We start from the raw sequence: 10,632 nt of genomic DNA on the forward strand, positions 1-10,632 counted from the left end.
CTCTTCCCAGTGCTGGTGGGACACATTTGGGAGCTGCCACCTTCCCCCACACCCCAGTCAGTCCTGGGATTTCAGAACGGGCTACATGTTCCCAGCCTTGGATCCCAGAGTATCCTAGAGGGGTGCACACTCCCCGGACAATCTGCACATGGGGACGAGCAGTGTCTCCAGCTTCACCCCTGAGGCAGGACGCCCCAGTTTCCCAGAGCACAGCAGGGACTCTGTCCCCTGGAGGAAGGTGAGGGGTCTCTGCGGTGTCCTGTCCCCACGCAGGGACACGCTCTGTCCCGCACCTGCTCCCTCTGCGGCAGGGATGTGCGTGGCTCCACCGCACCCTGCAGGTGAGGACACGCACGGCTCCATCTCACCGTGCTCCACATCACCCAGAGCCCTCGGGCCGTGCAGTGACGTGGGGATACCGCCCGACCCCTTCCATCAACCCCGGGCACGGCCCATCCCAGCGTGTCCCCACCGCAGGAAAAGGAGGAGAAGCACCAGCCCCTGTCCCCTCCAGAAGTGACAGCAGAAGGCCCCGCAGGTAACAGCGTGCCCGGCCCTGGCTACCGCGTCCCGGCGGGGGAGGAGGGGTCAGGCGCGATCCCGGTCCCGCAACTCCCACGCAAGCGGGAACACGCGTGGTCCCGACCCCGCGGGCAGGCAGGAACACGCGTGGCCTCGGTCCCTCAGACATCCTTCCAAGTGCGGACACACACGGCCCTCAGACACAACGCACAACGGGGACCGCGAGTGTCCCTGCTCCCCCAGCTCCCTCCGCCGCCCCCCACGAGCAAGGACACGCGTACCCCCAGCCGTCCCATCTCCTTTCCTCCACGCGAGCGGGGACACGAGTGTCCTCGATTCCTCCGATCCCCCACGCACACGCGCGTCCCGATCCCCCTCTCAGGCAGTGTGACACGCGTGTCCCCGGTGCAAGCCCGCTGTCCCCCCGCGGTGTGCCACGCGTGTGGCCGCGGCCTCACCTGCGTGCGGCGCAGCGGGAGTGCGGCGGGGCGGGCGCTGCCGCGGGTTACATACGGCCCGCGCCCGCCGCCGCCGCCTATAAGAGCGCGGTGCGGGACGGAGCCGCCCGAGCCGCCGCCCGCAGCAGCAGCAGCAGCAGCAGGAGAAGGAGGAGCAGGTAGGTGGTCCCCGGCCTCTGTTGCGGGGGTCCCGGCTGGCCGGGACCGTGAGGGGAGGATGCTTCCCATCTGCAGTTAACCCTCAGTTTCCTCCATTCCACCCTGTTACAGGGTCAGGAAAGCGAGGTTGCCCCCTCGCCCCTCTTTCCCCAGCTGGGAATTGAACTGATGTTTCAGTTTCTAGGGGACAAGATTTTTTTTCCTATGGGAAGTACCAACCTGCAGCCCTGAGCAAGCCAGCTAGGATTGCTGCTGGCCCTGCCACCAGTTTTTTGGCTGAGCACTTCCAAAAAATCCTTTTATCTTGATTCATTCTGGAGCAGGAAAATGGAGATTTTGTAATGAGAAACTTCTGGGGTTTGGGCAAACTTTCTGCCTTCTTTGTCTTTCTCTCCTCCAGGTCCAGACTATTTTAAAATATAAGATTAACTTGTCTATTTCTGCTGAACTGGTGATCCTTCCTTGAAGATGTTCCCAGTTTTTCCCCCCTCCTATACTATGACAGAGGGAACCACAGGGGCTCCAAGGTCACAGCAATGCTTCAGTGTGGAGGATGCTTCCCAAGGTGCAACAAGTTCAGTTTCTCCTGCCGTGAGCTGTAGGCATCACTTTTCCACTTGAAAGCTGCAAAAAAGGCCAAAGAGCTGCAAAAATGCCGGAAGGGCAGTCAAGGGAGAAAGATGGTCAGAGAGCAAAAGAGTTGTTTCCCTGGAAATTCTCTTTAAAACAAGTCCCAGCATATGGAAATGCAAACATCCATTGGTGGTGGTTGAAAGTTAAATTTAGATTTAACAAGACAGCATTCTCCATGTTATGTTCTGGTTTTTAATGTTTTAAACTCTGAAGAGTTGTGTTTTGGTGACTATAGACTTGGAAATCTTTTCTGCTTCATTGTGTCTCATAGGAAATTTGGGTAAAGGTACCAGGAACAAGGGAAATTCAAGCCATTATGATTTAATCTGTCCTAGTTAAACTACTCATTAATTTTTTTACTTGCAGCAGCTCTGACTGTTTTGTGGGCACTTTTGCTGGACTTCAGTAGCACCAGGAATCAGCTGCAGCTCCTGCTTGCCAGGTAATCATAGCACTGCCTTTCTCCAGGTTTGGCTTTCCAAGGAAATAACCCAAAGCTGTTACACCAAAATAGCCCCAAGAAGATTTTTAAGAGCACGTGACAGCTCTGTCAGTCTGTAGCAGTCAAGCTAAATTCAGAGCTATTGTAAAATCCCAGTCTCCGTTCCACTCTTTGCTGTTATTGTCTGGGTTACTGGACAGAAAATTATTCTCAAATCAAATACTGCTTTATGTATTGAAAAGCAATTCAGCTGCCTAAACCAAGTGGTTTATGATAATCATTGTGATCCCCACTCACCTCTAGGGATTTGGGACCAGCTTTTTGTGGCTGAATTGCTCTGGGTTGGATCTTACCTAAAAATATTATTTAAACTGTTTTTGGAAAATGAGAATAAAATCACCTCTTCCATACAGGAACACGTTGCTTGGACACAAGTCAGATCAGCTCTGGCATTCCCTGACTTTAGCAAACTTCCTGGGGCAGTTATGCAGAGAGGCTGTTAAATAAGCAAAGCAAGGGGACTAAGCATATTATCAGTTTTGGTAGAAAAGATCTAACCCAGGCACAGGAATGAGGTGTGTAACTGCTGGAAGTGGAGTGCCAGAGGAAGTTTAAAGTCATCTGTGGGAATGACACACACCTTTTAATTTTATATAGTTCAGCTTCCTTTAGCCTTGAGATGTACTCACAGAGTTTTGAATGTTCTTTGGACCCTCATCCTGGGAATAGGGCTGCTTCTGACCCCTCTCGACCAAGTGCAGGACCAATCCTTCCTCTTCCTCCTTCACCAGACCAGCAGCTCCCGGGGAAAATCTTCTTGGAGGGCAGGAATGGGAGTAGTGGGCTTTGTTCCACTTGGCACTGCTGGGCCTTGGCTGGGGATAATTTTGCTATTGTGAAATCCATGTTTTCAGTGGTTCCTTGTAATATTGGAGGAAAACACTTCTGCATTCTTTCCCCACTGAGAAGTTCCCCAGTGGGCTTGGGCACTTCCCCTAAGAGTTCACCCCAAAGCGGAAAGCCCTGGCTGCACCTGCTGGAGGGAAAGACCTGGCCCTGTCCAGGCAAGAGCTGCTCAACAGGTTCCTGCTCTGGGGCTGCTCCTCACAGTGCAGCAGGGCAAGGGCTTGTGGTTCCTTGGGCTGCCACAGTCCCTCAGGCTGCTGGAGCCCTGCCCCAGGCACCTCCTCTCCTCCACTGAGGGCTTTTGGGTGGCGTGTTCTCTACTGGGGAGTGTTCTGCCCGCCTGCTTGCTTGCAGCGTCACATTTCCTTGTCCCTCTGGGGACCCTTTAGGTGAACCTCCCTCAGCTGGTTATTCCAGAACTGAGCCACCACAGGCTGGAGGCATCCAGGCAGGGCACTGCAGGGTCCCCGCTGTCACCACTTCTCTCCCACAGGCTCCTGGAGGTGCAGGATGACTCTTTTTGATGGCGTCTACCCCTTCTACCCGCAGCAGAGGAAGGCTGCTGTGTTTGACATCAGCACCATCATCGTCATCGTGGTCTTCCTGACACTGGCTTGCAGCTTCCTGCTCATCATCCCGGGCATCCGCGGGCGGGCGGTGCGTGACCCTGGGATGGGCGGCTGCTCCCCGTGTTCTGCATGCTGGGACCCTCCCGAGTGGTTTAGGGGGAGGCAGGAGGAGAGCCAGGGCTTTTCCTCCCTGCCTGATGTCCCCCCTGTCTCCCTGCAGAGGTTGTACTGGACTCTCCGTGTTCTCCTCAGCCTCTTCGTGGGAATGGTGATTGTCGGTGAGTGCCGGGCAGCCCTCGGGGATGGGTCTGGGGGCAGGATTAAACCCTGGGGCAGGGTCTGTGGCTGGGAAATGTGAGTCACAACCACAGCTGATCATGGGGTCTACCTTACCCTTGCTCTGCAAAGCAGTCACACAGCTTCCCAAAATGGCTTTCCATTCCCTGGTATGGAGGCTGAGGGCACTTGGAGGTGCCTGTGGTTACTTCTGGGAGTTTTGTTGGCTGTAACTCAAACAGTCCCATGTTCCTCCAGCTGTGTGTATGACCCAACACAGGCAGGGTGCAGGAACAACCACAAAAGCATGGATGAAATGCAAAGAGCAGATTTATTTTCATTACCTCACCCTCAGGGGACCCCCAAAGCAGCACTGGGTAGAGACAAGGAGGGGACTGGCACCAAGGGTCACCAAAGCTGCTGTTTTCACTTGTGTTTCAGGGATTTGTGCAGGTGTAATTCACTGATGTACTTTGATCTTTCCTGTAACAGGGCTGGATCTCAAGTTTGTTCAATAGGTGCTCCATTTCTCCAACACACAAGGCTAGACAGTGCTTACTGTGATCTCTGGGTTTTTCTACACCCCAGCTACACATTGGTTGAGTGTGTTTACAATCCCCCTCACCAGATTTCCATTATTTCCCCCCACTCTGTGAGCCCTCTTGTGCTGCCTGGGGCTGCAGCCAGGCATGTTTGAAGATTGTGAGGAGCCTTGCAGTGATGTGGAGAGAGCAGGTTGGAATAAAACACAGGCAGGGCAGAGATTGCAGTAGTGGGGTAAAGACCTCCCAAGGAGCGAGGTCAGAGGAGATGAAGAAAAGGATTTAATTTAGTAAAAATCAGGAAATCTCCTGTAATAACTGATGGTGGAAACCAGGCAGTGGGATTTCCAACTCAGGGCAACAGGATGGATAAGAAAAGATGTACTGAGGGGATAGAATTTGCAAGGTGGCAAGAGAAACCAGCCCTGACCCTAAATCAAAGCATTCCTCCTGCTGTGAAGGAAAAGATGGATTACAGGACTGCTCGGAGAGGGATGATGGAGAGGGATAATGATAACCTAAAAGATTCAGCTCTGATTTGGCCAGGCACTAGAAGTAGGTAGCCAGACTGGGACCAGCTGCAGGACACAGGAACCATCCCAGCATGAGGTTGCCACCCTGGGGATGCCACCAGAGCCACCTGAGAACGTTGTGCCAGGCTGGAGGTGGCAGAGGGGTGAAGGCCAGGGCTGATCCCACAGCCATACCCAGCTCAGCCCTGCAGAGCCATCCAGCACCACTCCATGACAAGGCTGCAGTTGGGCTCTGCTTGGGCACACAGGAAGAACAAATTGTCCAGGAGCCAGTGTCAGAGTTTCTGTCTGGCAGCAGCAGGGCACACTCACTCCTGCAGCCAAAAAACATTCCTGTGGAGCTCCCACTGCATCAATGCCCTCACAAGTTGGCTCAGCAACTGAACATTTTCTCAGGAAAGTTTTGTTCAGACTGACATCAAACCATCGGCTTTACTTTCCCTGTTGGAAAATGAAGCCCACTGCAAAGTGAAAGTGCTTCAGAAAAGGATAACCTGTTCCAAAAAACATATACAAGAAAAGCTTCCAATTTTTCTTTTTTTTTTTTCCCAGCTGGAATGACTGCCCAAGCTGTGATGGCACTTCCCACCCCTCTCGACCGCCTCCTTTTGACAATGACTTTTACTATTCGCTAATAGTGCAATTTAGGGAGCTGGATGTGTGAAATGAGACTCACCCCTGTTCCTGTGGCTGACAAACAGGCTCATCTCTGAACCCTGTCCCTGGGTGGTGTGGTGCTTGCCATGGTGAGGAGCTTGCAGGGAAGTTCTGGAGAGGATGTCCAAGGAGAAATCAGATCATGATGATCATCCCTGGGGATCTGAGCCCTGCTGTTCCCGGATCCAGGGAGTGGATGCTTAGCAATGGGAGGACCTGAGCTCTGCAGGGTGTGGGAGCTGGTTTGGGCACGTCCTGGTGGCTGAATCAGCATTCCTGCCCTCCTAACACTCCCTTCCAGTGCCATGGTGGGAATGCTGCCACTCACCTGTGATTCTCCCCTTGAGCACAGCAAAGCCTGAAACCGGACCTACTTTAACTGCAGCTTTATTTTTCCTGGCAGTTGTCCAGTTCACAAGGGACTGGGAGACTGGCTGGGTGCAGGCAAACACCTCCTACAAGTCCTTCAGCCATGTCCAGGTGAACGCGGACATCGGGCTGCACATCGGCCTGGCAGGGGTGAATGTCACACTCAGGGGTGAGTCTGATGTCCCCATCTGGAACTCTGGAGAGGCCACGGCCCCAGCAGGTCTACAGCTGCTCTGCAGGGCCCCTTGCTCTGTCTGGAGGCTCCTGGGAGCCTGCTGTGCCTGTGCTGCTGGCTGGCAGTGCCCAGGTGCTGGCACAGCAGGACCTCGGTTGGTCCCTCCCGCAGGAAACCCAGTGGAGCAGATCAACGAGACCATCAACTACAACGAGCACTTTCCCTGGAACTTTGGAGTGGATTATGACCGCAGCTACAGCGAGGGGCTGCAGAAGGGGCTGCCCAGCCCCATCCTCTACGTGGCAGAGAAGTTCAGCACGCAGAGCCCCTGCGCCGTGCACAGACAGTACCGCATCGCCAGCCACTACGCCTCAGCCATGCTCTGGTGAGCCCTCCTGTCCTGCTGCAGGCATGGGAGATGCAGGGATGTGAAAAGCTTGGCTGCCTTTCCCCTAGGCCTTTGGAATGGGTGGGATTGCATCCTGCCAGGAGGGAAGCTGTGTGCATGGAGGGGGCCCTGCTGGGCACTGTCAACACTTTAGGTTGAGCAGAGAAGAAGTCCTGGTTGTCCCTGCTGGACAAATCCACAGGGCTGGGCACAGGAGAGAGGAGTGTGGTGCAGGTCCTTGCTGTGATGTGGTGATGATGGCACAAGTCCATTCCTATGAATGGAGTTGAAGCTGCTGTCCTTGGTGGCCCAGAGAGGCCCATGGACACATGAAGAACTCTCCCAACCCTACCTGTGAGTGGATTTTGTATCTAAGATTGGGACCAGGTGAGAAAAAGATCCTAAGATTGTGGAGTAGATCTTGACTCTTTGGCAAGGTCAGTGCCCACTTGGGCTGGGGGAGAGCTAGCCCCCAGCTGGCAGGAGATGGTCCCTTCCACCACGTGTTTGCCATCAAGAACCATTGCAGCGCTGTTCTCCCTTCTTGGTGTTTGACAGCAGGGACACAGAAACTAGGGAAGAATCCTGGTGATGCCATGGAACAAGAGCCCCTGGTCCATAGCTGAGGCCTTCCTCTGTAGCCCAACTTCTCAGCAAGTTCAGAGCTACTACAAATGACCTTTGCCTGCTCCTGCACTTATCTCAGTCCTGGGTGCTACTCTCAGGGACCACAGTGCCCCACATGTGAAAGGGCAGATAACTGGATGGTCCAGATACACTGAGGCTGGTGCTGTCTGTGGGCTGAGCAACAGGAGGAGGAGATCTGTGTTTCTGCCTCCTGGATGTAGCAATGTGAGCCTTGCACATGTTCTTGCCCAGCGTGGGGATTAGGGATCATTCCTGCCTGCCCACAGCTCTTCTCCACCTCCTACAGTGCACTTGGAGCTCAGGTTTCTCCTACCCCATGGAAATCCTCACACAGAGCATCCTAATCCATGGGGCTCACACCACTCATCTCTTGGTCTTCTCTTGTCTACAGGGTAGCCTTTTGCACGTGGGTCATCTCCAACATTCTCTTCTCCATGCCTGTCCTCATTTATGGAGGGTACATGCTCCTGGTCACAGGGGCCTTCATGATCTTCTCGCTGCTCTCCTTTTCCACCGTGAGGAACACTCCAATGTGCCTGATCCAGATTGGGACCAGGACCCTGCACGTAGCCTATGGGGGATCTTTCTGGCTCATGCTAGCAATTGGTAAGAACATCAGGGTGCCCCAGGTCACATCACTGTGTCCCTCTGGATTACCAGAGTCCCAGTGCTTCCCTCCCAAGTGGGAAGTGCAGCTCCCCAGAGCACCAGCCTGTGCCTTGGCAAAGCAGATCCTGGCAGAGATGTGGAGAGGGATGGGAAAAGGAGAAACACGATCCTCATCTCAAGGCAATAGAGGCATTTATAGTTCCTGAGGTGCAAAGGCATTGGGATCACTTGCCTGGGTTTTCACACTTGTGCCTGGGTTTTAAGGATGCTCAGAACAGCTCACACAATAGAAGGCCACCTTCCACAAGCAAAGGCATTGTCCTCTGTCAGGGGACAATCCAAGGACAGCTGTGGGGTGGGGACACTGCTGGAGTGACAGGAACTCAATCAGAGTGCATTTTTGTTTCCAGGCCTACTCTGTTTTGTGGTTGGGATCACCATCGTGGCCATGCACTACCTCAGTTTGGACCTGCTGAAAACGTTCTTTGATCTCCGTGAGGACAAAGCAGAGGAGTACCAGGAGATGCCTGAGGTGTTCATCAACCCTCACTTTGTGAGCAAGGGCCTGTCTCCTTCTCAGCCCTCTGAAATCAACAGCGTCTAAAAGAAAGTCCTCACTCTTTCCCTGAAGATGGACCCAAAAGGGCAGAACAAATTCTTCTTGATGTCCCCAGAGATGCATTTCCTCATGCAACTGCCTTTGAAGCCCACATTGGGATGGGTCCTTGCTGGGAAGTAACTTCCCAGACTGTGTCTCCCTGTGTCTCCCTCTGGAAGGGGCAGGCTGTGCTGGCAGGCTGCCATCAGAGCAGCTCACAGCTGCTGAGACGTGGGCTGCACACTCACCTGGGGACCCCTGGCCCAGGAGGAATGCCCTTCCTGCTCCATGCCCTTCCTGCTCCATGCCCTGTCCCACGCTGCAGTGCAGGGGTTTTCCAATGATCTGTTCCCTCTGAAACTGAGAAACAGGTCATGGGTCACATTTCTGCCTGGGAGCACCTGCCACTCCAAAAGCCTGGGATTAAACCTGCTCATTTTTTCCCCAAATATGACATTTTGTGGTTTAGGTGTATCCAGGAAAGCCAGGTATGGATCCAATTTCTACAGGCTGGATGCTGCAGGAGCTGGAACAAAAAAACTGCTGCAGAAACAAAGGCTGAGTAAATGTACCATGGAGTTTGCTGTGAGGGATGTGCTGATGGGATTCTTTTCACCTCCAAATTTGGCCTTTATTAGACGAAACTTGTAGCCTAGTGTGGGCCAAAAAGATGCCATAGGAAAGGAAGGAGAGTGAAGTTATCCCTTCACTCCACTTCCAGCTGGACACTTCTGTGTCCAGCTGGAGAACACTTAGACTGTCTGGGCAGCAGGGTAGGGAGGGGAATCTGTCTCTCTGCCTCACTCAGGTGAGACCCCCACCTGCAGAGCTGCCTCCAGAGAGGACGTGGAGCTGTTGGAGAGAGTCCAGAGGAGGCCACGGAGATGCTCTGAGGATGGAGCCCCTCTGCTCTGGAGCCAGGCTGGGAGAGCTGGGGGTGCTCACCTGGAGACAAGAGAAGGCTCCAGGGAGACCTCAGAGCCCCTGCCAGAGAATAAAGGGGCTCAAAGAGATCTGGAGAGGGACTGGGGACAGGGGCCCGTAGGGACAGGATGAGAAGAAATAATTTCCCACTGCCAGAGGGCAGGGTTAGATGGGATATTGGGAAGGAATTTCTGGCTGGGAGGGTGGTGAGGCCTTGGCACAGGTTGCCCAGAGCAGCTGTGGCTGCCCATCCCTGGCAGTGTCCAAGGCCAGGTTGGTCAGGGCTTGGAGCAACCTGGGATAGTGAAAGGTGTCCCTGCTCATGTCAGGGGGTGGAACAAGATGAGTCTTAAGGTCCCTTCCAACCCAAACCATTCTGGGATTATATATCTGAATGCTGGAAACCTGGGCACCTTCATTCCAATTAATTGTAAAGTACATAATTTCAGTATTTGGACTTTTCTTTCTGAGATCCTTGCTGGTAAGTTACTTATTTCTGTCAGATGATATTTGTACGTCACTAATGTGGTTTGTTCTGCACAGGAATTATTTTCAATAAAACTTTACTAAAACCCCTCTCCTTTGAAACACTGTGTACATTTAGGGGGCTGGTTTCTTAAGCAGGGGCCATGGGGCATATCTGAAGGTCTCTTCTGGCAAGCCCCCAGCAGCAGCCTCCTTCCCATAGGGACAAATGTCTCCTTGGCACATTTCAAGGTCACCCACTAAGAAACCTTTGTCATGAGTAACCCAGGAGGAGCTGAGACTGGAGGTGCTGCTCACCTCTCCCTAATTGGTTATAGCTGATCTCCAAGGCACTGTTGCACCTCCTTTCTCACCTCCTCCTCCCCCTCCTTCCCTCCTGGTCTGGTACCTCCAGGATCCCACTAAATCGTGTTCCTCTTTGCCATCCTGCTCTTCACCTCAGACTAAGAGGAGGTGTTGGTACAGGGCAGCCTGAGGAGCACAGCTCCATCTGCGCTTCCTGACTGCTGATGGGAAGAGCATCCAAGGGCAGGGGGAATTTTTGAGGGCCTTCAGAGTGAGAGGGCTCTTGTGGGCTCTACTTCTCCTTTGGTTCATAACTGTGAGTCTGCAGTTACTTGCTTTCTCCCTAGTTTGTTTTGATTTCATCACTGTATCCTGGGGCCAACTCAGGGTTTGTTGGGATGGACTGAGGGGAAGGACAGTAAAACAGAGAAAAAAAAAAAAAAGAAAAACCAA

The 10,632-nt window shown here is 53.4% G+C and overlaps 2 protein-coding genes across 2 annotated transcripts in view; one reads left to right on the forward strand and one right to left on the reverse strand.

The window, feature by feature from the left end:
* DUOX2 (dual oxidase 2) overlaps positions 1–5,797 on the reverse strand; it is a 26,450-nt gene extending 20,653 nt beyond the window's left edge. Inside the window, exon 1 of the mRNA XM_053988745.1 lies at positions 5,717–5,797. The gene's annotated coding sequence lies outside the window, so the exon portion shown is untranslated. The remainder of the gene's footprint in view (positions 1–5,716) is intronic.
* On the forward strand, positions 3,622–9,975 carry DUOXA2 (dual oxidase maturation factor 2). The gene is made up of 6 exons (XM_053988746.1): positions 3,622–3,777; positions 3,910–3,967; positions 6,101–6,235; positions 6,413–6,626; positions 7,669–7,883; positions 8,297–9,975. The coding sequence occupies exons 1-6, from the start codon at positions 3,631–3,633 to the stop codon at positions 8,488–8,490; spliced, it is 963 nt and encodes a 320-aa protein (XP_053844721.1). The 5' UTR covers positions 3,622–3,630; the 3' UTR covers positions 8,491–9,975.
* The last annotated feature ends 657 nt before the right edge of the window (positions 9,976–10,632 follow it).

Source organism: Vidua macroura, chromosome 12, assembly GCF_024509145.1.
Source record: "Vidua macroura isolate BioBank_ID:100142 chromosome 12, ASM2450914v1, whole genome shotgun sequence".
NCBI lineage: Eukaryota > Metazoa > Chordata > Aves > Passeriformes > Viduidae > Vidua > Vidua macroura.

Bases quoted from the DNA above. Each gene is read 5' to 3' on its own strand.
- DUOXA2 (XM_053988746.1), top strand. From the start codon at position 3,631: ATGACTCTTTTTGATGGCGTCTACCCCTTCTACCCGCAGCAGAGGAAG. The intron at 3,778-3,909 runs GTGCGTGACCCT...GTCTCCCTGCAG, and splicing joins CGGGCATCCGCGGGCGGGCG to AGGTTGTACTGGACTCTCCG. The intron at 6,627-7,668 runs GTGAGCCCTCCT...TCTTGTCTACAG, and splicing joins TACGCCTCAGCCATGCTCTG to GGTAGCCTTTTGCACGTGGG.